The sequence below is a fragment of the Scylla paramamosain genome, unplaced genomic scaffold (assembly GCF_035594125.1).
Source record: "Scylla paramamosain isolate STU-SP2022 unplaced genomic scaffold, ASM3559412v1 Contig2, whole genome shotgun sequence".
In the NCBI taxonomy this organism is placed as follows: domain Eukaryota; kingdom Metazoa; phylum Arthropoda; class Malacostraca; order Decapoda; family Portunidae; genus Scylla; species Scylla paramamosain.
In genome coordinates, this window is record NW_026973667.1 from 3848290 (window position 1) to 3875000 (window position 26711).

The 26711-nt window shown below is 39.3% G+C and overlaps 2 protein-coding genes across 7 annotated transcripts in view; one reads left to right on the forward strand and one right to left on the reverse strand.

Moving 5' to 3' along the window:
* Positions 1–69: 69 nt before the first annotated feature.
* Positions 70–24965, reverse strand: LOC135096072 (FGGY carbohydrate kinase domain-containing protein-like). Of its 4 annotated transcripts, none has more exons than XR_010264577.1 (13): positions 24840–24965; positions 20252–20447; positions 19744–19861; positions 13517–13598; positions 13120–13275; positions 11835–11980; positions 10772–10949; positions 10008–10206; positions 8837–8987; positions 4214–4288; positions 2761–2881; positions 1824–1980; positions 70–1299 (listed from the first exon to the last, which is right to left on the reverse strand). XR_010264577.1 is itself a non-coding variant. In XM_063997306.1 (13 exons), exons 8-13 carry the CDS (start codon positions 10175–10177, stop codon positions 1212–1214), a joined length of 762 nt encoding a protein of 253 aa, XP_063853376.1. In that variant the 5' UTR covers positions 10178–10206; positions 10772–10949; positions 11835–11980; positions 13120–13275; positions 13517–13598; positions 19744–19861; positions 20252–20447; positions 23654–23684; the 3' UTR covers positions 70–1211. The 4 variants fall into 4 exon arrangements, 1 of the variants encoding a protein (XP_063853376.1); XR_010264574.1 differs by lacking the exon at positions 24840–24965 and adding an exon at positions 24550–24699; XR_010264575.1 differs by lacking the exon at positions 24840–24965 and adding an exon at positions 24514–24652.
* A 36-nt stretch (positions 24966–25001) lies between these two features.
* The window catches only part of LOC135096071 (uncharacterized), a 12928-nt gene continuing 11218 nt past the window's right edge, over positions 25002–26711 (forward strand). Inside the window, exon 1 of one of the 3 annotated variants that reach the window (XM_063997303.1) lies at positions 25002–25152. In XM_063997303.1, coding sequence (XP_063853373.1) covers positions 25114–25152 — 39 coding nt within the window. In that variant the 5' untranslated portion in view covers positions 25002–25113. Of the gene's footprint in view, positions 25153–25227; positions 25854–26711 lie in introns of those variants that run through there. The other 2 variants (XM_063997305.1, XM_063997304.1) reach the window with 2 other exon arrangements.

The following is a 26711-nucleotide window of genomic DNA, read 5'->3' on the forward strand; positions in this document are numbered from 1 at the left end:
TTATAAAACGCACGTCTTGTAATATTCACAGTGTGTTTTGAGAGGTGAATGTTGTGAAAAAATTAATTTCAGTATTTTACTTTCAATATTTATTTTTTTTTCCTTGAGGCCAGAGGTGAACGTTATAAAACACATTTCAGTATTTTACTTTCAGTACTTACACAGTGTTTTTTAATATTCTAATTCCAATATTTACAGTGTTTTGAGAGGCGTTGTAAAACATATACATTGTAATATTTAAATTTCAATATTTATACTGCTTTTTCAATATTCTAATTTCAATATTTACAGTATTTTGAGAGGCCAGAGATGAACGTTATAAAACACACTTTTAATATTTTAATTTCAAAGTTCACACTGTTTTGAGAGGCCAAAGGCGAGTTATAAAACACACATTTCAGTATTCTACTTTCAGTATTTACAGAGAGGTTTGCGCAAGCCAGCCAAACAAATCTCTGCACGTCACTTCTCCATCACGGCATTGCATTTATATAAACAATTCAACTTTATAAACTTTTAATAGGAATGATTATCTAAGGAATGCAACGTAAGAGTTAACAGTATAACAATTAATACATGTCCTTATTCTGGAGACAATACAAATTCATATACTTGTAACTTAAGCGATTCTTTAAGCCAAAGCGGAAGTGTGTTTAGACAATACACGGCCCTAATTTGCTTTTAAGAGAACTACGCGCCATTGTGACTTCTATGTGTACGTACTTCGTGATGCTATAGAAAGAAAAAAAAAAAAACTATACGAAAAATAAAATATAAATAATATCATTGTAACGAGCTTAGTGGTGGGGATAATACGAAGTTATAGAGAACTGATATGGTTAGTGAGAACAGATTGCATGCCAACAGTACAAGAAACAGTGGGTTCAGAATTCACACCAGTTTCAAAAATCAAGTATCGATATCAGTGGTTTCTCTTACAATATAACAGTGAAGATAATACGAGCTTAAAGAAATATTGATACTGTGATCTGAGGAAAGATTACGTAGCAACAGCATACGAAAGATACTTCATAATTCAAATAGGTTTAAATATCAGGCCTTAATTCATAACAAGTTTAGTTCTGAAGACAATACAAAATTATGGAAAACTGATAATGATTAGTGAGAAAAGCTTACGTACCAGCAATATAAGAGATAACTGGTTCAGAATTCAAGTTAAAAATGTCGATGTGATGTTAGCGTTTTCTTGCTCAATTTAGCGGAGCCTTCATTGCTTCTCTGCATCTCTTCTGGTGTTGCTGCATCTCCAAGAAAACCTGGTACTTCTTGTCATGGAAGCTGAGAGAGAGAGAGAGAGAGAGAGAGAGAGAGAGAGAGAGAGAGAGAGAGAGAGAGAGAGAGAGAGAGAGAGAGAGAGAGAGAGAGAGAGAGAGAGAGAGAGAGAGAGTAGATAAGTAATAATCTAAGAACTCTAATCGTAATAGTAATAATATAGATCTTTTCTTCCTCCTCCTCCTTATTCTTCTCTTCTTTTTCCTCTTCCTTATTCTTCTCTCTTCTCCTCCTTCTCTTCCTTCTTATTTCTCTCCTACTCCTTTCTAAGTCCTCCTCTTCCTCTTCTCCAAATCCTCCACTTCTTCCTTATCCTTATCTCCTCCTACTCCTCTTCTCCAAATCTTCCTCCTTCTCCTTATTCTTCTCTTTTCCTCTTCCTCCTCCTCCTCTCTAAAGTCTTTAATTCCCTACTCTTCTTCTCCAAATCCTTCTCCTCCTTATTCTTCTCTCTTCTCTTCTTCCTCCTCCTCCTTTCCAAAGCCTTCTCTCCTCCTCCTCCTCCTTCTCCTCCCCCCTCTAATACTCACGCCTTCACCTCAGGACGGGGCGGCCACCTCCTGACGGGGCCCCCCATAGCTCGCGCCGCCGCCTCCAGGCTGGCGTGGCGACCTGACGCGGCGGCCCCCAGCATTGCCGCCCCCAAGAGCACGGAAGGCTGCTGCTGGGGCGTTAACACCTCCATCCCTGGGCCAGGAGTGGGGGGAGGGGGAGGAGAGGAGAGAGGGAAGGTAAGGGGATGGTAGTTGAGGAGGAGGAGGAGGAGGAGGAGGAGGAGGAGGAGGAGGAGGAGGAGGAGGAGGAGGAGGAGGAGGAGGAGGAGGATAACAAGAAGAGGAGTAGAAGGAAGAGAGAAAAAGAAGGGTTGGGAGGAGAAATTGGGGAAAAGAAAGAGGAGGAGGAGGAGGAAATTGAAGAAAGGAAAGATAAAAAAGATTGAAAAGAGGAGAGAAGGGAAAAGAAAACAAATATTAAGAAAAAACTAAAATTCCTGAAAAAAAATCTTAACAAACCAAAAATAAAATATCAAAATAAGTCAAAATTTCACATAAACAAATAAAAAAATGAAATAATAAAAAAAACAAAGTATAAATTATAAACAATAAAAAATCAAAACTGCAAATAATAATTTAAAAAAATCCAAATAATAAAAATCAACTGCAGTAAAAAAAATCGAAATTCCAGATAATCAAAATAAAAAAATAAATGAAAAATTCCTGATAAAAATCTAAATCGAAATAAAAAAAAATCAGAATTCTTGATAGAAATAAAGATAAATAAATTAAAATTCCAAATAATAAAAAGATCTGAATTTCAAATAAAAAATAAATTCCAAATAACAACAAATACAAATAATTAAAAAAAAAATCAATAAAAATATTAAAAAATCTGAAAAAATATAAATATACAAATGAAAAAAAAAAGTAGGTAGGTGGCTTTAGCAACAAGCGCATGCAACACACGTACCTAGCGCATCGGCGTGTGTCTGCACGTAGAGGTCAGACGCACACAGGCCGCCGCACATCAGCACACTGGTGAGCGCGTGGCCCGCCCGCGTCATGTGCGCCATTATCTGCCGCGTGCCGTACTGCCGCGCGCACACGCACACACACACACACACACGAGACATGCAGTTAGTACACACAGGAATGCTTGATTTATTTATGTGTATGCAAGAAGGTACACACAAGGCTGTTCTGACGCTGTGTGTACATAGAAATATAAGATTACACATGAAACTATGATGCACATGGCAGGATAGCACTACACACACACACACACACACACACACTATGAGCTCGGAGCTCTTTCCGTAGGGTGACGGCAGGCTGGGTGACCAGCAGACGACCGTAGGTGAATCACACACAAACTCACACCTGTCTCGTGGGTGGGTGTGTACACGCTCAACAAAGCATCGTCACACTGGGCACTGAGCACACTGGCACCAAGGACGGAGCCACTGACTACTGGTTGGCTACTCGTGTTGGCAGCCCTGCTTGTGTTTGGTCAAGCCGTGCCTGCAGGAATCAAGTGAGCGGCCCTCGCTAATGAAGCAATGTATAGTTAGCTACACACAGACACACACACACACACACACACACAGATGGATGTTAGTTACGTTCACTACTTGTCCCAAGCCTGTCGTGAGTGTTCATGCCGCTGCCCAGACAACGTTGGTTGGGTAGTGAGCGCCTGGCAGGCTGAAAGAGACTAAGGAGGGAGCAAGGAACGTATAGGAATTAAAAAAGAAAGCGTATATTGTAGAATCCTTGGGCGGGAGTGAGAGGCGCAGTGCAGGTCTGCACACCACGGATCGGCGGACACGCAAGAAAGTCGCGGTGTGTTATTACAGCGATCTGCGCAAATACACACGACAAGAAAGAGGAGTATGTGGCAAAGAGTGACTACAAAAGTCACGGTCTTTTTCCACATTCTTTGTAGCATCCCACAGGCAAGGGTGTTGTTGAAGACCTGTGTTAAAGCAACAGTGCTGTCGTGTCTGGGTAAACAAATGATGTTTCAACACACACGAATGAGTGGTTCGTGTGACCCACTTGGGCAGTGGTGAACTCGCGCTGCTGCCAGTCAGCACCACACCACTCACCAGGCCTGCCACGCGTGTCTGCTGGGCCCCGTGAGGCAGAGGCACCACACATCCACACGTTAACCACCCGGCCTGCTGCCTGTCTCGGCCCAGTGCAGCTTTTTTGTGTGTACATTTGAAAGTGAAGAACATGAAACTAAGGTGCACATGACAGTGTCACTACACACACACACACACACACACACAAGGCTATCCTAAGGCTGTGTGCATGTTTATATGCATTATGAACACACACACACACACACACGAATGTCCTAAGGCTGTGTGTATGTTTCTGTACATTATGAACACACACACACACACACACACACTCACGGCCAGAGCCTGCAGGGTGGCCAGGTAGGTGAGGGCCAGGCTCCGCTCACTCAGGTCCAGATTCAGCCCACACACCTGCAAAGCCAAGCATTCTTAACATTCACTGCTGAAGGAAAACAATATTAGTCATTTGTAGAGGAATGCACTCTTAACACTCGCTGCTGAAGGAAAACAATTTTAGTCATCTGTAAAGGTATGCACTATTAACTGCTGAAAACTCATTTGTAAAGGAATGCACTCTCAACACTCACGGGGGGGAAAAGGAAACCTATCTTAGTCATTTGTAGAGGAATGCACTCTTAACACTCACGGGGGGGAGGAAGGAAACCGATCTTAGTCATTTGTAAAGGAATGCACTCAACACTCACGGGGGGAAAGGAAACCAATCTTAGTCATTTGTAAAGGAATGCACTCAACACTCACAGGGGGGAGAAGGAAACCGATCTTAGTCATTTGTAAAGGAATGCAATCAACACTTACTGCTGAAGGAAAACTATCTTAGTCATTTGTAAAGGAATACACTCCTTCACCCATATTTCACTTAAATAATAGTGATGATAAATGCTCTTAAAATTTGATGTCAATAAAAAGACTGCTTTAACACACACACACACACACACACACACACACACATCTTTAATACAAACATGCAAAAATACATTCAATATTTTTCTTCCATACCAAAAAAAAACAATAAAATTAGATTAAAATAGAAATAATAAAAATCTCCCACAGAAAAAAAAAAAAAAAAAAAAAAAAAAAAGCTAACCTAACCTCACACACACACACACACACACACACACACACACACACACACACACACACACACACACACACACACACACACACACACACACACACACACACCTGGAAAATTGTGGACAAGAAAGTGAGGAAATGGTGGCACAAAGATGCCACACAAGACACCAAGCAGAAGTTTAAAGATTATCTATAGTAATGTCGATGGCTTGGTGTTGAGCATATTGGAACTTAAAGACTACTTAAAAAAACAATAAACTAGATGTGGTACATTTAACAGAAACCAAACTAAAAGAGGAAATAAAGCTGGGATTTGCAAAGGAAGGATATACTTGTAGCACATGGAGGAGAGGCAGAAACGGAGAGGAGGAAGAGTGATGACATTGGTAAAAGATATTGTTGTTGAGGAAGTGGAATATGGTGATGGAATGGCAGAAACTTTGAGTGTTGTGATTAAGGTCAAAGGAAGTGAAAAAAGGACAAATACCACCAAAAACTAATGCTTGGGAGACCAATAAATTTAAAAGTATGCAACTAGAAATAAAAAAAAAAAAATAGTGTAGAGGAAATGATAATGAAAAGTAACAAAGTGCTCTTGGTAGGCAACTTCAACATTAAAGGAATTAACTGGGAGGAGATGAAGTGAAAAATGATGAGTCATAAAGCAAAGAACTTATGCAAACTATGATGATGAGTACAATGAGACAGTGGGTGAATGAGCCTAAAATTAAGATGCAGAGAAGAACCATAACAGTTAGACTCAAGTGTTTACAGAAACCCCAGAAAGAAGACCAAGTACACATTGTCTGAGTCCAATGGGGAGAAGCAATCATGTGATAATGAGAACAGTACCACAGGAGGAAACAGTGTTGCACAGGAAAGAGCAATATAGAAATGGGAGACAGACAGAACTATGCTAAGGCAAACCTTGCAGAACTTAATAAATTTTATGGAAAAATTAGCTGGAAAGAGCTATTTGAAGGTAAAGTAGTGCAAGGTAAATATGAGACATTTTTGAGCAAGTATAGAGAGAAGGTGCAACAGTTTGTGCCAAGTTATAAAGTGAAAACTGGGAAGCATGAATGGTACAATGCCAGGTGTGTAGAAGCAAAACAGAAAAAAAGACATGGCATGGAGGAAAATGATGAGACAACTGAACAGAAATGCTGGAGAAGAATACAGAAAGGCAAGGAATGAACATGGTATAATAAGAAGAGAAGAAGAAACTGAAAGTGACGCGAGCCCAAACCCTTCTACAGATATGTAAACGGGAAAACGAAATACAGGGATGACATAAACAAGTTAAAAAGAGAAGGAAGAATTTATGAAATTACTGAGATGAGTTAACTAATGAATGAAAGTTTTCAACCTGTGTTTACAAAGGAAACCGACTTTGTGGCACCGAAAGTGTTATCACAGAATGAGGGATTACAGGAGATACAAGTAAAGAGAAAAGAAATCAAGAAACTGCTGAAGAGCTGGACGTTAGAAAAGCCACGGGACCAGATCAAGTAAATGGATGGATATATAAAGAATGCTGAGAACAGGTGGAGGAACCCATGTGGGATATAATTAACAGCTTGTTGAGAGAAAGAAAAGTACCAAGGGAATGGAAAAGAGCTAACATGGTGCCAATATACAAAGGGGAAATAAAATGGAACCATTAAATTACAGCCCAGTGTCACTAACAAGTATTGTAAGCAAGCTTTGTGAAATAGTAATTAAAGACATGTATCATTCATAACAATTACCATTATATACATATATTCATCATTTCATATATCCATTCCACATGTGGTGTGTTCATATATTTCATCCCATGTGTGTCCACATGGCCAGCCAGTCTGTTCTATTTTTAAACCTTTGACCTTTGTCTCTCCCTCTCAAGGGAATATCACACCTTTCCCTACATTCTTGCCAGTCCTTAGGGAAAACACCCCTCCCTGGTCATTGGCCAAATTAACAACCGCTGTCATTGGTCAATTCACCCCATTTCCAAGCATCTCACTTTTCATTTCTTCACCCCAGAAGTTGTATCTCGATCCACTTTTGCTCACGTAAATAGAGCCCGTCTGTGTAGCTAGCGTCAGTCTTCTGAGAAAGTCATCCTAATTCAGTCTGTCGAGAGAGTCAGTTCACATCAGTCTGTTCAGTTCATTGTCAGTTCATGAGCAGTCCAGTTCATATGAGTTCAGAGAGAGAACACATTCACTCATCACGTCTGTAATCAGTTGTGTCTCATGTCACGTGTGTACATTCAATCCATTATTAAATCAACAACTCGAATAAATCGTGTCTTTTATTTGCACACATTAACAATATCAAACCACTACCCACGACCTCCATGCTACCAACAATATCAAGTTACTACCATCCAGAACAGCCACCACCACACCAAGTTCCTCATCTGATCCAGCAGTGGTAAGCATCTCCACAGAGGCGGCAAGTATCCAGTCAATCTAGAAGGTGGTGGTAAGGGTGGGCAAGATGCTCTCTCTCCCAGAAGCAGTGGTGGACACCAATGTTAGATACAGACAGATGGGTGGAATATCTAGAAGTTGAAAAGATAATTACAGAAAACCAATTTGGATTCAGGAAAGGGAAATCCAGTGTCACAAATCTACTGAGCTTCTACATGAGAGTAATAGATGGAGTGCAAGAGAGGGACAGATGGGTTAATGTGATATACCTGAATCTCAAAAAAAGCATTCAATAAAGTTCCCCATAAAAGTCTTGTGTGGAAGCTAGAGAATGGAGGAGGACTGAAGAGAGCAACATTGAGATGGAGGATTATTTACAAGGGATAGAAATGAGAACAGTAATCAGACACACTAATGTAGGTCGGCGCAGAGTGACAAGTGGTACCGGGTACCACAAGGATCTGTGCTGGCACCTATCATGTTTTAAATATATGTAAATGATATGACACAGGATCTAAATAGTTATGTAAAACTTTTTGCTGATGATGTAAAAATAATGAAAATAATAAAGGATGAAAAATGACTGCAATGACTTACAAAAGGATATTGACAAGATACATGCATGGAGCCAAAGATGAAAACTATAATTTAATCCCAGAACAATGCCACGTGATGAAGACAGGAAAAGGTAAAAAGAGACTCATGGAAGTACAAAATGGGAGGAAAAATAATAATGAAAAGTAATGAAGAAAAAGACTTGGGAGTAATGATTCAGGACACATTATCACTTGAAAGGCACATGAACGGGATATTCAGCCCTACATACACCTTGTTAACAAACATTAATGTGGCATTTAACTATTTAGATAAAGAAATGATGAAGAAAATTATAACAAGCATGATATAACCTAAACTGGGATACGCTGCAATAGTTTGGGCTCCACATAGAAAAAGAGATACAGAAACTGGAAGGAATACAGAGGATAGCAACAAACACGGTGCCAGAATTGAAAGACTAAAGCTACGAAGAAAGACTTGAAGAGATGGGATTACCAACACTACAAAAGAGAAGAGAAAGAGCAGACCTGATAACAATGTACAAATTAGTAAACAATATAAAAAAAATAAGCAGAAATGACTTGGTGCCACAGACGGAAGAGGGAGAGAGGCAGACGAGGGGACATGAGAAGAAAATAAAGAAGAGTTGATGTCCGAGCAACACCAAGAAATACAGCTTCCCGTATTGAACTGTTGAACTCTGGAATGATCTGAAGGAAGAGGTGGTTGTGGCAAACACTGTACATGTGTTTAAAGAGAAGCTGGACAAATATGGTTATGGCAATAGGAGAAAATGACCTTTGCCTTCTGCGCTGTACAACTAAGTAAATACAACTAGGCGAACACACACACAAACACACACATGTACACAGACCCGCATACGTACCATTCCTGTCATGTGGGAGTCTGCTAGGGGGCTTCTGTTGCCATGGAAGTCTGGGTACACATGGAGGTGGCGAGTGAGTAGAGAGGGAGAGGACAGCTTCTCCCTCCTGGCCTCCTCCTCTAAACACTCCTCCAGTCTCTTGTAGATGTTGCTATGGGGAAAGAGGAGGAAGAGGAGGAGGAGGAGGCGAAATAAGAGGAAACAGGAGGAGGGCAGGAAAATGGAAATAAAAGAAGAATAAATGAGAAGAGGAGGAAGGAAGCAAAAAAGGAAAGAGTGAGAGGAGGAGGGAGAAGAGAAAGAGGAGGAGGAAGGAAGGAACAAGAGAAAGAGGAGGAGAACGAAGGAAGAAAGGAAAAGGGAAATAAGAGGAATAAATGAGAGAAGAAGAAGGAAGCAAAAAGAGGGAGGAGGAGGAGGAAAGAACAAGAGGGAGAGGAAGAGGAAGGCAGGATAAGGGAAATAAAAGAGGAATAAATGAGAGGAGGAGGAGAAGGAGGAGAAGGAGGAGGAGGAGGAGGAGGAGGAGGAGGAGGAGGAGGAGGAAGAGGAGGAGGAGGAAATGAGAAGTTATAGTGAAGGAAGAGGAGGGAAAGGAAGGAAAGAAGGAAGGAAGGAAGGAAATGAGAATTGTGATAGGGAGGAGGAGGAGGAGGAAAAAGAACAGTGTGAGAGAAGGGAAGGAAAAAGAAACCAGGAGAGAGGATGAGGAGGAGGAAGAGGAATGCATTAGGAGAGGAAGAAAATGAGAAGCAGAAGAAAGAAAAAGAGAAAAATTAATGAGAAGAAAGGAGCAGGAGGAGAAGGAATTAATGAAGAGGAAATGATAAAGGAAGAAGAAAAGGAGATAAAGATGAGAGGTGGAAAACAGGAAAAAATTCTCTCTCTCTCTCTCTCTCTCTCTCTCTCTCTCTCTGCAGCACTTCAGCACCACACCTCCACCATTTTCCAAAGGCTCTAGTTGAAACTACACACAAGTTTTTAAGGGTGTTTTTATGGTTCTAGTGACAGATTAATAAGATTTTCACATTATTAACATGAAAAATTCTTGAGAACCTGGCTAGTCATCTCTGTGGCCTTGGAAACTCTCTCTCTCTCTCTCTCTCTCTCTCTCTCTCTCTCTCTCTCTCTCTCTCTCTCTCTCTCTCTCTCTCTCTCTCTCTCTACTCACCCATCACTGCCGCCACCACCACCACCACAGGGATGCCCTCTAATGATATGATCCACCAGTGCTCCCGAGGCGGATATGCCCCCCTCTGCCAGGTACGTGGAAGGGAGCACCGCCCCCCCATAAGGCCCCCACACACCCGGTACCTCTATAGGGCCTGGGCTGAGTGCCATGTGACAGGTGGATGTGCCGCAGATTAGGCCTGTGTGTGTTAGGTTAGTGTTGTGGAGGAGGAGGAGGAGGAGGAGGAGGAGGAGGAGGAGGAGGAGGAGGAGGAGGAGGAGGAGGAGGAGGAAGGGTGTGTTTGTGTGTGTGTGTTAAGATGGAAATGAGAAAGATTGTGTTTGTAGCAGTAGTAGTAGTAGTAGTAGTAGTAGTAGTAGTAGTAGTAGTAGTAGTAGTAGTAGTAGTAGTAGTAGTAGTAGTAGTAGCAGAGGTGGGAAGGAGGAAAAGAGTAGTAATAATAAAAAAAAGAGGAAGAAATATAAATAAAACAAAAGAATAAGAAGAAGAAAAAATTAGGAGGAGGAGGAGGAGGAGGAAAAAGTAATGAAAAAGGAAGAGGTGGAGGAAAATAAAAATAAAAATAATACATAACAACAACAACAACAACAACAATGAGAAGATGAAGAAGGAGAAAAGAGGAAAAGAAAAATAATAATGATAAGGAAAACAAAAAAGAACAGAAAATAAAAAAAAAGAAAAATATAACAACAAAAATAAACACCAAAAATAACATCACCACCACCACCACCACCACCACTCACCCAGTCTGCCAGTCAGTACCTGCCCGTCTGTCAGTCCAGCAGCCGCCAGGGCCAGACAGCCGGCGGTGTGCGTCTATAAAGGAGGCAGCCACGGGGGTGTGTGTGCATAGCCCCATCATGTGCGCGGCTGTGTGTGTCAGCCCTCCACACCTCTCCCCCGGGGCCCTCACCTCCTGCCCTGTGTGTGTGTGTGTGTGTGTGTGTGTGTGTGTGTGTGTGTGTGTGTGTGTGTGTGTGTGTGTGTGTGTGTGTGTGTGTGTGTGTGGAGGAAGAAAGGTTAGGTTAGTGTTGTGTGAAGAGGAGGAGGAGGAGGAAGAGGAGGAAGCATTTTGTCTTATCAACTCCTCTAACTAACTGACTTCAGCCTCTCCTTCTCTCTCCCCTTTATCAACTTCTCTCCTCTAACTGACTGTCTTCAGCCTCTCTCTCTCTCTCTCTCTCTCTCTCTCTCTCTCTCTCTCTCTCTCTCTCTCTCTCTCTCTCTCTCTCTCTCTCTCTCTCTCTCTCTCTCTCTCTCTCTCTCTCTCTCTCTCTCTCAACTCCTCTCCTCTAACTTAGTGTCTTCAGCCTCTCTCTCATCGCTGCAGTGTTGCATCTCTTGCTACCTTCTACCACTAACTTCATGCCAACTGTTCTTCTGTGCTTGTTGCATGCCTCCCCTCCTCCTGCCACCTCGCTGCACAACACTTTCTATTTTCACCACTATTCTGTCCACCTCTCTAATGCAGGAGTTAACCAATATTCTCAATCATTCACTCCTTTCACTGGCACACTCCTGAACTCCCTGCCTGCTTCTGTATCTCCCCCTGCCTGTGACTTGAACTCTTCCAGGAGGGAGGCTGCAACACTTATCCTCCTGTTTCAGCTGATAATTTTGACCTTTCTTTGGGGACTGGCACCTCAGTAGGCCTTTTTTCATTCTTTTGTTGCCCTTGGCCAGTGCCCCTCTTTCAGGAAGAAGAGAGAGAGAGAGAGAGAAAGAGAGAAAAGCAAAATTTCACCCAATAAGAGCCCTCCTCACAACCACCTTGACCAATCAGAGAGAAAGAAAATTCAAACTAACCAATCCTGACCCAGTTTTCCTCTGCCAGGTCTTCTAAGCCAATGAGGCGAAAGAATTCCTCATCCCAGCCTTCTGATTGGCTCTCATCCCCTGTCCCAACCTGCTCACTGAGATAGGTCCACTTGCAGGTCAGAGAGCACAGTGATCTGCAGAGAGAGAGAGAGAGAGAGAGAGAGAGAGAGAGAGAGAGAGAGAGAGAGAGGAGAGAGAGAGAGAGAGAGAGAGAGAGAGAGAGGAGAGAGAGAGAGAGAGAGAGAGAGAGAGAGAGAGAGAGAGAGAGAGAGAGAGAGAGGAGAGAGAGAGAGAGAGAGAGAGAGAGAGAGAGAGAGAGAGATTTAAATTTTTTTCTTTATGGTTATTACTACTATTACTATTAAACGCAAACACACATACACACACACACACAAACACATGAACAAGGGGGCATGGGAAGAAAATAAAGAAGAGTGGATATTTGAGTGACATCAAGAAAAACAGCTTCCCATATTGAATTATTGAAATCTGGAATAATTTGAAGGAAGAGGTGGTTGCAGCAAACAGTGTACACTTTGGCTTATACCCCTCTACAATACAACTAGGTAAATAAACTGTACTATTGCAAGGACACAGAGAGGCTAGGTATTTGAGAGGGCATGGGAAGAAGCTGAGAATACACACATACACACACACACACAAAAAAGAAAAAAAAAATCAGACATCATCCGAGAAACACAAAAATGAAATTATTGGAGACTTACAACCTACTGAAAATATAAAAGTGGCATTTACCCACATGGATGAAGAAATGGTAAAGAAACTGATGGTCACTCTGATAAGGTCAAGACTGGAATATGCAACAGCAGTGTGGCCACCAAGGAACACCAGGAAACTTGGAAGGATTTAAAGAGCAGCGACAAAATTGGGTCCAAGCTTGTCAAAATTTCTGTATAAGGAGCGGCTATCAAGACTGGAATTAACAACGTAGGAACAAAGAAGGGAAAGAGGAGACTTGACAATTTATAGAATCATGAAGAATCTGGAGGTGGTTGACAGAGAAGACCTAACAGAGTGGGACACGAGATACAAGACGACATGGAAGGAAGATTAAAGACAATTACAGAAGGGATATGAAAATGAACAGCTTTCCCCACACAGTAGTAGATGCAAGGAAAGGACTGGATGAGAAAACAGTGTGTGCTGAGACAATACATGATTTTAAGGCAATGTTAGACACCATGAGATACGAAGATGAGACAGCACCAGCACACCTCCCACCCACACATTACAACCAGGTCAATAAACCCACCTTGAAGTACTGCCCGTTGCTTTGAAGGTCAGGTAATCCGGGAGGTCAAAGAAGTGACCTGCCTTGACCCAGGTGGAAGTCATGTGTTTCTTAAGCCACAATAACTTGGGCGTTTGCATCTCAGGAGACACTTTGCCGCCAACAAAACTGAGGACCCTGTAGAGATTAGGTTAGGATGGGTTACATTAGGTTAGGTTGTGTTATGTTAAATTAGGTTAGGTTAGGCTATATCAGGTTTGGTTAGGTTAGTCATAGTTGTGTGAGGGGACAGGAAGAATGGCAGGTGTGTTATGTATTAAGAATGAGTGAAGAGCAGGTGTGGGTGCATAAATATAATCACTACTGTTGTTATTATTATTATTATTATTATTATTATTATTATTATTATTATTATTACTTGTGTGGATGGGAGTTGATGAAATCTGCTTCTCCACTTGCTCTGTGATCCATCCACATGATGATGTTGAAACGGTCTTCCCCTGAGAGAGAGAGAGAGAGAGAGAGAGAGAGAGAGAGAGAGAGAGAGAGAGAGAGAGAGAGAGAGAGAGAGAGAGAGAGAGAGAGAGAGAGAGAGAGAGAGAGAGAGAGAGAGAGAGAGAGAGAGAGAGAGAGAGAGAGAGAGGTAAAATTATTCAATGAAAACACATGCTATTAATTAAAGATAAGAACAGAAGTAAATAAATAAAAAAATGAGAATAAGAAATAGATAAATGCTAAAAAGAAAATCAATAAAGCAACCAAATAACTAACCTAACATAACCTAACCTAATATCTAACTCATTAACTGAACAGGTAAACAAACAACTTAACCAACTAAGTAAATATATAAATAACTGAGAAAATAAAGAAAAATTATAATACAATTAGATAAATTGATACAGTGCTCCCATCTCACTCACACACACACACACACACACACACACACACACACACACACACACACACACACACACACACACACACACACACACACACACACACACACACACACTTAATGAATTGAGAAGTGAAGCAAAAGAAAGGAACAAGCAGTTAACACAAGAGGCAAAGGAACTTTTTTTCTGGAGAGTAATGGACCTAAGGTTGAGGAAGTGGTACATGTGAAAAGTGAAGGGTGTGAAGGCACAGCGGCAGGAGAGGGAGGGACATGGACAGTGGCATACACTAATGTGGATGGTTTAGTTTCAGTGATGGATGAAGTGAATCAATTTATAAAAAGCAAATGAGCCATACATCATGGCAATGGTAGAAACTAAACTAAGAGATTCAGAGATACAAAATTTAGGAGGGGGAAAGTACAATATGTGGATAAGAAACAGATGTGGAAAAGGAGGAGGTGGAGTGATGATGCTTGTTAAAAAGGGTATCAGGGTGGAGAGTGTGGAAAAGGCAGAAGGCTTGGTGGAAGGCCTAAACTTACAACTAATAAATGGAAGAAGAGGATTATGATATGTCACAGTGGTGTATGTCCCACCAAAAACAAGGACCTGGAATAGACAAGAGCATGAACAGTTGCTGAGTGAGACAAAAGAATGCCTTCTAAACAAAATTAAACAAAACAAAATTGTTATAATGGGAGATTTTAATTGTAAAGAGATAAATTGGAAGGAGGGGAACACAAGAGGAGGAGAAGACTCATGGGGAGATAAGGTTCTGAAACTGGCAATGAACAATATTATGACACAGTGGGTTGAGGAAAACACTAGATACAGAGGAGGAGAGGAGCCATCAAGACTTGATTTGGTATTATTAAAAGAATCAGATATTATAGAAGACATGAACTATAGTTGTCCACTAGGAAAAAGCGACCATGTCAGGATAAGGTTTTGTATTAAAGAAAAAGAGAGGAAAGTAGATGTGAAGATTATAAAAGTGAAAGATTTAATTATATTGAGTCAAATTTTGAACAAATGAGGAGATACTTTGGTGAAGCAGACTGGAGTACACTTAACACAGCAAGTAATGCAAAAGAAGTGGGAAGCTTTCATAAATATTTATGAAGAGGGAGTGAAAAGATATGTACCAAAAGTAGAGACAAAGAGAAGATATAACAATGACTGGTATAATGGAAGATGTGAAATAGCTAGGGAGGCGAGGGAAACAGCAGGGAATAGATGGCGGAAGAAAAAAACGCAGGAGCCATGGCAAAAAAGTACACAACTACAAGAAATTAATATGTAAGGGTTATTAGAGAAGAAAGGAAAAATTATGAGAAAGATGTTATGGACAAATGCAAAGAGGAACCAAAACTATTCTTCAGATATGTGAACAGCAAAATTAAAAATAGAGAAGGAATAAGCAGATTGAAGGTGAATGGTCAAATGTGTGAGGATCCGGCTGAATTGGCAGAGATAATGAATAGGAGTTTTCAATCAGTATTCACAAAAGAGAAAACATTTGTGTGGCAGAGTGAGATGAGTGAAGAAATGGGTCTGGGGGAAATCCAAGTGACTGAAGAAGATGTCCAGAAACAGATGGAGGGACTAGACGTTAGGAAGGCCCCTGGACCTGATGGAGTGTCAGGATGGATACTAAAAGAGTGCAATCAGCAGTTGACATGGGTAACACATAATATTATTGAAAGCTCCCTAATTGAAAGCAGAGTCCTAATTGAATGGAAGAGAGCCAACATAGTGCCAATCTACAAAGGTGGTAGTAAAGAGGAGCCCTTAAACTATAGACCTGTGTGTCTGACAAGTATGGTGTGCAAAATGTGTGAAAGATTGGTGAAGGATAAAAGGATGCAGTACCTAGAAGGAAATGAAGTGATAATAAAGCAACAATTTGGATTTAGGAGAGGGAGATCGTGTGTTACAAACTTCCTGAGTTTTATTCTAGAGTGGTGGATATAATGCAAGAAAGAGATGGATGGGCTGATTGTGTTTATTTAGACCTGAAGAAGGCCCTTGATAAAGTACCACACAGAAAATTGTTGTGGAAGTTGAAGCATAATGGTGGGCTAAGGGGGCCCTGCTGAGATGGATGGAAAATTTTTTGACAAACAGAGAAATGAGAACAGTGGTAAAAGATCAAAAATCATCATGGAGGGAAGTCATAAGTGGAGTACCCCAAGGCTCAGTACTTGTACCAATCATGTTTGCAGTCTATATAAATGATATGACAGAGAGTGTGAACAGCTACATGAGCCTTTTTGTGGATGATGCAAAGTTGCTGAAGAAAGTTGAGAGTGCAGAGGACTGTGGAACATTACAAGAAGACCTGAACAAGATATCAGAATTAAGAAGTACTTTGTTGCTGTGGACTGGAAAGACTTTGAAGACGCAGAAGATGTTCGGGAAAATGGGATGAATTTATAAGGATGTACAATTCTGCTGTGGAGAAATTTGTAGCTAGAGGAGGAGTGAGATGTAGAAAGGGTAAGGAATGGTTCAGTACAAAATGCAAAGAGGCTAGAAATTGTAAGTCAAATGCTTGGAATAGATGGAAGAAGAGGAAAACTGAGAGCAGATGGCAGGAATATATTGATGCTAGAAACAAGTACATTGAGATAATAAGAATGGAGAGAAGAAATTATGAAAGAGATATAGTAGATAAGTGTATAAATGAACCCAAACTGTTCTGTAGACATATTAATGGGGAGATGAAGAAGAAAGAAGGTGGATCAAGACTGAAAGTTGAGGGAAAAATCTATGAGGATGCACAGGACATGGCGGAGGTTATGAACAATAGTTTGAGATGAGTATTTACTGTGGAAGGGGAGTTTGGTGCTGGAAGGGATAAGTTGGTGAGGAATAGACTAAGTACAGTCCCAGTCAGTTATGAGGAAATACTTAAGATGATGGAACAACTTGATGTAAATAAAGCAACTGGTCCAGATGGAGTAACAAACTGGATATTGAAGGAATGTGCTGAACAACTGGCTGGTAAAATTCACAGTTTGGTGTAGACATCACCATCACAGGGAAGAGTACCAAAAGATTGGAAGAGAGCAAATATTACACCAATATTCAAAGGAGGAAATAAGGAAAACCCACTAAATTATAGACCAGTGTCCTTGACTAGTGTTGTAGGAAAACTTTGTCAAAGAACAATAAAGGAAAGATGGATGGAACACTTGGAAAGAGATAAAGTTTTGGTAAATTGTCAATTTGGATTAAGGAGGGGAAGATCTTGCTCCATGAACTTATTGTCCTTTTGTTCAAGAGTAATTCACATTGTGCAGGAGAGAGACGGACGGGTGGATGGTGTCTACTTAGACTTGAAGAAACCGTTTGACAAAGTACCACACCGAAGATTGCCAAGGAAGATAAAAAAATTTATGGAAAAACTGGAGGAAGACTGCTGGAGTGGATGGAGAATTGTCTGGATGATAGAGAGATGAGAACTGTAATACAAGACCTGAATTCATCTTGGCTGAAAGTAACTAGTGGCATCCCACAGGGGTCAGTGTTGGGACTGATAATGTTTGTAATGTGTGTGAACAACATAAATGAAGAAATAGACAGTTATATGATCTTATTTGCAGATGATGCTAGGCTGATGAGAAGGGTAGAAAATGTAAATGACTGTATGGTACTGCAAGATGATTTAAATAAGATAAATAGATGGAGTAAATCTTGGCAAATGGAATTCAATTTAAATAAATGTAAAGTAATGGAGTTTGGTAAGAGTAAGAAAAGAATACAATATCATTATGAGATGGAAGGTGTCAAGTTAAAGAAGTCAAAACAGGAAGTGGACTTGGGAGTTACTGAAAATTTGACTCCGGACAGACACACTGATCAAATTACTGGAGAGACCATGAATCTGTTAAAAAGAGTAAGCATTCTCATATTTGGATGAAGGAATGATAAAAAAACTTGTTGATTTCCACGATAAGACCACAATTGGAATATGTGGCAGTGGTGTGGTGTGGTCTCCTCGTACAGAGAGGAATATTATAATATTGGAAAGAGTACAAAGAGCAGTCACTAAGATGGTTCCAGAGTCGAGTAAGTTGACCTGTGAAGAGAGATTAAGAATGTTGGAAATTCCTACCCTTGAAGATAGGAGAGAGAGAGAGAGAGGGGGGGATTTAATAAACATCTATAGAATGATAAATGGTATGGAAAATGTGGACAAAGAATGTTTTATAACTAGACACACAGAGTACAAGGGGACACAGTAAGAAGCTGAAGAAAGTTAACTGTAGAAGAGACATCAAGAAGTATAGTTTTCCTCACAGAAGTGTGAACAAATGGAATGAACTCAGTGAAGACGTTGTCAGTGCTGTAACTGTCCATGCCTTTAAGACCAAACTGGATAGATAGAGAGACGGGATACTTTGAGATTACTCCCCTCCCGTAAACCACAACTAGGCAAATACAACTAGGTAAACACACACACAATAATTTAGACAAAAAAAAAGATCATGTGTTACAAATCTGCTGGGCTTCTATACAAGAATGATGGATGTGGTGCAAGAGAGATGGATGGCTGGATGCTGCATATCTGGATAAAAAAAAAGGCATTTGACAAGGCACCACACATGAGCCTAATGTGGAAACTGGAAAATGTAGGAGGATTAAAAGGCAAAATATCAAGTTGGATGCAAGACTATTTGAAGGACAGACAAACAAGGACAATGATCAAAGATAATACTTCAAGCTGGAGTGAGGTAACAAGTGGAGTACCACAGGGATCTGTATTAGCACCAATTATGTTTTATATATATATATATATATATATATATATATATATATATATATATATATATATATATATATATATATATATATATATATATATATATATATATATATATATATATATATATATATGATATGCAGGAAGGAATAAATAGCTACATTAATATGTTTGCTGATGCAAAGTTGCTAAGAGTTGAAAAGAGGCAGGAGAACTGTAAGGAGCTACAGAAAGATTTGGATAAAATTTATGCTTGGAGTCTGAAGTGGAAACTTGAATTTAATCCAAAGAAATGTCATGTGATGGATAGGAAAAAAGTACAAGGAGACCTACATGGAACTATAAAGTGGGTGAAAATATTGAAAAGTAATAAAGAAAAGGATTTTGGTGTGATTATCCAGGGCACACTGCCACCAGAGAAGTATATAAGTGAGATTTTTCTCCACATATAGGATATTAAGTAACATTAGAGTGGCTTTCACCTACATAGACATGGATATGATGAAAAAAACTAATTACAACAATGATGCACCCCAAGTTGGAGTGCGCTGCAGTCGTACAGTCTCCACACAGGAAGAAGAATATAAGGAAACTGGAAAGAATGCACAGGAAAGCAACAAAGATAGTGCCAGAAATGAAGGAAAAAGACTTATGAAGAGTGACTGGAAGAAAAGAAATTAACAACACTGGAAGAGAGAAGAGAAACAGGACACGTGATAAAAATATACAAATTAATAAACCGTATGGAAAAGGTAGACAGACAAGTTTTGGAGATGAATGTAAATGAGGGAACAAGATGTAAGAGAGGAGTAAGTCTCAGTGACATGAAGAAGCATTAGATCCCTGGAAAAGTTTAGGTAAGGAGGTGGTTACAGCTGTCAGTGTGAACAAAAAAGAAACTGGATAATTGCAGATATGGAGACAGGACAAATGAACTTTAGCTCGGATCCTGTACAATACAACTAGGTAAATACATACCTGTAGAAGGGCTGACAGACACTGGGGTGAAGTCAGGAGCCACAACAACCAAGGAACAAGTGGCGTCAAACCCTATGCCTCTTATTTTACTCTTGTCTTCCACCTCTTTTGTCACAGCCTGTAGTAGTAGTAGTAGCAGTAGTAGTAGTAGTAGTAGTAGTAGTAGTAGTAGTAGTAGTAGTAGTAGTAGTAGTAGTACTAGAATATAATCAAGTTTTCTATTTTCAAGTTTTCTCATATTTTCTCTCTACTTCTAACAGGTTGCAGTGGAAGTCATTGGGGGTTTTCAAGGGTGTTTTCATGGTTCCAGTGATAGTTTAACAGGCTGCAGTGGGGTTAATGGGTTAATGGGGTTTTCAAGGGTATTTTAAAAGGTAGGAAATAGATAGGCATGTTTTATACAGGGACTGCCACATGTAGGGCTGGTGGCTTCCTGCACCCACCCTTGTGTTCTTGTGTTCTTAAGAAATAGCACATATTCAACACACACAGACACACACATACAGACCTTGACACACACACACACGGCCTGCCAAATCTCCTCTGAGTCCTGTTCATAATAATCTTGCTGTGGGTTTGCAATAGTGATGGTGTGGGTGTGTGTGTGGATAGCCCGGCCCCTGCCATCCACCAGGGCTGCCCGGACGCTGCCACTGCCCACATCCACACCCACATACAGGTCCTCATCCACCTTTCCGCTCATCCTGTGAGATTATATAGGCTCAGATTAATATAGAGAATTAGTTATAAGATTATTTAGGCTTAGATAATTAATTTTATATGATAGGCAGGTTATATTTCAATAGACCTACAAGATTATATAGGCTCAGATTAATATAGAGAATTAGTTATAAGATTATTTAGGCTTAGATAATTAATTTTATATGATAGGCAGGTTATATTTCAATAGACCTACAAGATTATATAGGCTCAGATTAACATAGAAAATTAGTTATAAGATTAGGCAATATTATTAAGCCTAAAAGATTATTTAGGTTTAGATAGTTACTGTTATAAGATTAGGCAGTATTATTAGGCCTACAAAATTATATAGACCTAGAGAGAGAGAGAGAGAGAGAGAGGGGGGGGGGGGAGTCAGGTTAACACAGAGAATTACTGTTATAAGATTTGGCAATATTAATAGGCCTACAAGATGATATAGACTTAGATAATTACTGTTATATTTCAATAGACCTACAAGATTATAGAGGCTTAATCTTCTCTCTCTCTCTCTCTCTCTCTCTCTCTCTCTCTCTCTCTCTCTCTCTCTCTCTCTCTCTCTCTCCTTAAACACTTTAGACACTTTATCATTTTAGAATACATTTAAAAAGACAAACTGTCCCTTAGCAAGCAAAGTTTTTTTTTTGGCACTAAAGAACTAAAAATAGAAAATATATTTATATTTATGAAAAAAAGGAAATTTGCAAAGACTGGAAAGAATGGAAAACCAATACAGTGATTGACGGATAAATGATAAAGGATGATAAAAGCTTGACATAAATAAACAAGTGAAGCAGGGAGGCATTGCTACAAGACATTTAAGGATGTGTCAGTAGAATGATAATAAACACTCTTTTAAATTTCCCTTAAAGGTATTTAAACTTATTGATTGTTCTTTATTTCAGGAAAATTATGCCATATTGTAAGACCTTTGAACACTACAGATTGTTGGCAGAGTGTTAGACTGTGTTGAGGAATCCGGAGAGAGTGTTGGCCATGTGTGGTGTTGTGGAGTGAGGCAGACTGTGAGTACTGCTGAAAGTGATCTGTCTGAACATGTAGGAGGCAATGGAGAAGGTTGAATGATAAGTCAGGGAGCTGAAAGATATTCATGGTCTTAAAGATGGGAGGTGTGTGTTGGAGGAAGTCACAACTTGTCATTATTGTAACTCTTTCTTTAAGGAGAATGTTTAGGTTAAGTAGATGGCATGGGTAAGCAGTGAACCAGACAGGACCACAGGAAGTTAAGTAGATGGCATGGGTAAGCAGTGAACCAGACAGGACCACAGGAAGTTAGTTGAGGGAATATGTGAGTATAATGTATAATTTTCATATTCTGTTGGTACAAGATTTTTGATGGTCAGTGATAGAGCAACTGACTGAGATGATTTAAGACAAAGGTTTGATGTGTGGGTCTTTAGAGGTAAGATTTTTATCAAATATTATTCTGAGAAATTTTGTCTTAAAATGTTGAGTAATTATCATTATTTAATATGGTGGGTTGGTGTGTGGTGGTGGTGTTTGTAAATAACATATAAAAAGTTTTAGCAGTGTTAATTGTGAGACGATGTGAAAGACACCATTCAGAAAATGCAGATAATTCTTGGTTTGCTCTGTAGATGAAGTCATTGGGATTATGACCAGTCGTGTACAAGGTGGCGCCATCAACAAACTGTATTGTGTTTACAGAAGTAGAGGCATTGCATTTATATATCATTTATATATATTTATTGCATTTATATATCATAGAAAGAGAATTAGGCTTAAAATGCTTCCTTGAGGCATGTATAGCCAAATTTGATGATAGAATCTGAGTTATTGTGTGATATAAATTGGAATTGGCCGGTTAAATACAGTTTGAACCATTTGCGTACACAGTCGTGAATGCCGTAGTGATGTAATTTGTCTGAGAGAATGTTTGGGTCAACAGTGTCAAAGGCTTTGCTGAAATCAGTGAAGATGGATATGACAGACTTAGGGTTATTTAAAGCAGTGTATAGATCTGAAGCAAACAAATTGATAGTGTGAAAAGTATTTAGTTTTCAGCCAAAACTTAATTGCCTATTACTCAAAGTATTTACTTTGCTAAGGTAGCTCATCAGGAAGGTTTTCATTATAATTTCAAAGATTTTAGACAACACTGATAAAAAAGTTAATTCAAAATATTAATTTTGCTTCCAGATTTATGAATAGAGATGATTTTTGCTAGCTTGAATTTACTAGGGAAAATTTCATCTTTGAGTGGTTCTGCAATAAGATTTTTGTTTTCTTTGATGACTTTCACAGGTATTGCATCAACATGGCCTTTTTTTTATTTATTTTTGAAGCCTTTTACAGCTTTTAGTGTGTCATTGCCTGTAATTAAGGGAATATTCATAGAGCTGAGAAAGTTAGCCTGGAGATGGAAGTGTGTGAATTTTGAGATCTAGGAAGTTGGTTGCTGAGTTCAGGTGCAATTTTGGAAAAGTAAATGTTGCAGGCATCTTCATTTTCCTGAGGAGTGTTAAGGAGAGTGTCGTCTATTCTGATTTATTTTAGTATTTTCTATTTTTTTTTATTAATTCCCAAACTCTTTTAGTGTTGAGTCTGAAATGAGCAAATTTTTATAGATAATATTAAAATTTTGTTTGGGTTATGAAATTACTTAGTTAATTTCTATACTGTTTGCAGTGGTCTGGTGTAATTGATCCTATTTTGAATAGTTTGTATAGCTGATATTTATGTTTTGTTGGATTTATTAACTGGTGTGTCAGCCAAGGCTTACTTACTGTTTTGGATGTGATAGTTTTGGTTATTTTAGGAAAGCAGGAATAGTACATTCTGTATAACTTATCTAGGAGTATCTTACAGTTTATGTCTGTGTCACTGTTGGTAAGACAGAAGTACCAGTTTATATTACATTCAGACTGAGTAAATTTCATTCAGTTTGCTCTATTTTATGGTCTAAAATGATTTTTGTTAACTTTATTGCAAACTTGGAATGTTCATGAACAGTGGAAGGTGACCACGGAGAGGAAAGTGGACAATGTCAGATGAAATGATTCACTGAAGTTTGTCCAGATGTGGTACAGTAATGAAGAGGAAGCGGCTGGAAATCTCTCTCTCTCTCTCTCTCTCTCTCTCTCTCTCTCTCTCTCTCTGATACAGCTCAGTCTCATAAGAGCAAATCTCTATGTTGTTCTAAGCCAACCTGTGTGTGCTGCCGAGATGAGACAAGTAGTGAGGATGCTGTCTTATCTTCCCTATCTCCCCCATGCCAATGATAGCACTCTCAGCTATCTGTGTCCCTATTGATGGCACATGCTGCTGCTGCTGCTGCTGCTGCTGCTGATGATGATGATGATGATGTCTGGTGTTAAGTTAGGTTAGGTTAGGTTACATTAAGTTAGGATAGGTTAGGTTAGATTAAGTTTAGTTATGTTGGGTTAGGTTATGATTAGTTTAATTTGGTTTGGTTAGGTAGGTTAGGTTAGGTTATGTTTTGTTGTTTGGCTAAGTTAGGTTGGGTTAGGTTAGGTTAGGTTGTCCATCCTTTGCTTGCACACTTAGCTTAGGTGGTTTGGTTAGGTCAGCCTGTTTATCCTTCACTTGCATCTTTAGGTGGATTATGTTAGGTTATCATCATCATTATATATATATATATATATATATATATATATATATATATATATATATATATATATATATATATATATATATATATATATATATATATATATTTATTTATTTACTTATTTATTTATTTTTTATTTTATTTATTTTTTTCTATGTAAAAGTGGCTCTCGTCAAGGGCAACAAACATATATTAAGAAAGGCCAACTGAGGTGCAGGCCGCTTAAGAAGAAGGGGTAAAAGATTTATCCAAGTTATGAAGTGTGTTGCAGCCTCCCTCCTGAAATTGTTCAAGTCACAAGCAGGGGAAACACAGAAGCAGACAGAGTTCATTAGTGTGCCAGTGAAAGGAGTGAAAGACTGAATACTGGTTAGCTCTTGCATTACGGAGGTGGAAAGAATAGTGGTGAAAGATTGAGAATTCTGGTTAACACTTGCATTAGAGAGGTGGAGACTTGCTGTAATATTAATTACTTATTTGTGGTCCTTGCCGCTGTTGACATTTGCCTCTACTTAACACGGCAATTCAAGGTCACCACAGAGAGAGAGAGAGAGAGAGAGAGAGAGAGAGAGAGAGAGAGAGTATAGCTATTAAGTTGTTGGCTATTGACAGATGCATGACAAAAGTTACATAAACACGAGAGTAATGTTTTTCCTCAGACTTCTCATTACAAAGAATATATTTAAGCTACGCATATCAAGTAACAACATTATACATAAGATACAAACAAAATAACTGATGAACATAGCAAATCAACACTCACACGAGAAAACACCCACGAAAATATACACAACCTCTAAGTAAACAAAACAAATCAAGCAAACAAAACAAAAAATAATAAAAAAACAAAAAAAAAACAATGAACACAAGCAACACAAACACATCTAATGACAAGCTGGACACCACAAAAATAATAAAATAAAATAAAATAAAATAAGCCCCAAAAAGCAAGATAAGTGCGCATTGGATCAGCTCATTTGTTTTGGCGGGAAGGTTTATTTACATTGGTCAGCTGATCGAGGCAAGCTGAGGTCAACATGTTCTCTGGCGGTGATGATTTAGGAGTTTTTGATGACGTGAGTGACTAATTGTGTAATCTTGGAATTAATTATTTGTTATTTTGAAGTCTTTGGTTTCTCGTGTATGAATCAGAAGCGTTAAGAAACAATAAGCAGTGGTGATTTATCCTTTCGTTTAGTACAAAAAGTATTATCGAGTTCCTGATTAATTGAGTAGACAGTCGTGCTATTTGGTAATTAATTTGTGTTGTGTGTAATTACCATCAAAACACCCCACCACTTAACTATTTCACATCTTTCACTCACAAGTTAGGCCATCACAAACTTTTAAGATGCATATTTACACCGGTCTACATTATAAATACTAACTTTTCTCTTGTCAGTACCACCATCCAGTTACTTCCAGTCACCCTTTCACCTGACTCAAACACAGCCACACTGCAGTTTGTCACCCACACATCACCACACTCCAGACACCATTCGCACCACCACACAGACACCCACACATCACCACACTCCAGACACCATCACTCGCACCACCACACTCTAGACACCCACACATCACCATCACTCGCACCACCACACTCTAGACACCCACACATCACCATCACTCGCACCACCACACTCAAGTCACCATGCTTCCAGACAACACCACTCACATACTCACCACTCACAGTATAAGACAAGAGTGGCCGAGAGGTGGCAACACAGGAATAATGAGAGGTCAATAATGAGAGGCCTCGAGGTCTAGCCAGCAGGTAACTTAATTAATGGCCTCTCTAACTGGTATTGTTCCTGTTTCACTTCAAATTTTCTTCTATTTTCGTGACATACCTCAATGTCTGGTGTTGTGAACCCTTGTGTATGAAGTGTTGCATATTTATAGTAATGCCGTCAGTGGTTTTTGAAGAATCATTGGCTTCCTTTCTGTTTTGGTTAGATTAGATTAAGTTAAAGTAGATTAGATTAGGGTTGGTTAAGTTAAGGTTAGGTTAAGTTAGGGTAGGTTAGGTCAGGTTAGGTTTGGTTGTAGTGTGTAAAATATGTTTGGTTAGGTTAGGTTAAGTTAGAGTAGGTTAGGTTAGCTAGGGTTACATTAAGTTAGGTATGGTTTGTTTAGGTTAGGTATAGTATGGTTGGTTAGGTTCAGTTCAGTAGTGGGGATGTGAAGTATGGTTCGTTTAGGTTAGGTTAGGTTAGGTTCAGTTCTTTAATTCTTCTTCCAGTGTTTTCTTCTTGGTTGTTTTGTTTATTTACCGACAGAAGCGTGTATCTTTTTGTCCACATTTGTTTTATTATGGTTCTTGTTTGTATTTCTTCTTTTGTGCACTTTTTAAACAATGGTAAGTTTGCTTGATGGTTTTTCTTGACACGGTTGTTGTAAGAAGAGGTGGGTGTTCCTTGTGTCTAAGTACAAAGTGCAGGCAAGTAAAAATAAGGACCAGTATTTCTTCTTGATCGTCACATCCTGGGAATTTTGCGTCTTGGCTTTGGTATTTTTGTCTCTAATTTAGTGTAAGTGCAAGTTCTCAATTTTATCATTAAGTTTGAGTGAGGTGTATTCTGAAGCCTTGTTATTTGTTGTACGTGCTCCTTGTACTGTGATGCTTTCAGTG

Bases quoted from the DNA above. Each gene is read 5' to 3' on its own strand.
- LOC135096072 (XM_063997306.1), bottom strand. From the start codon at position 10,177: ATGGCACTCAGCCCAGGCCCTATAGAGGTACCGGGTGTGTGGGGGCCT. The intron at 4,289-8,836 runs GTACGTATGCGG...TTGGCTTTGCAG, and splicing joins ACTCCCACATGACAGGAATG to GTGTGTGGGCTGAATCTGGA. The intron at 1,981-2,760 runs GTACGTGTGTTG...CTCCTGGCCCAG, and splicing joins GACACACGCCGATGCGCTAG to GGATGGAGGTGTTAACGCCC.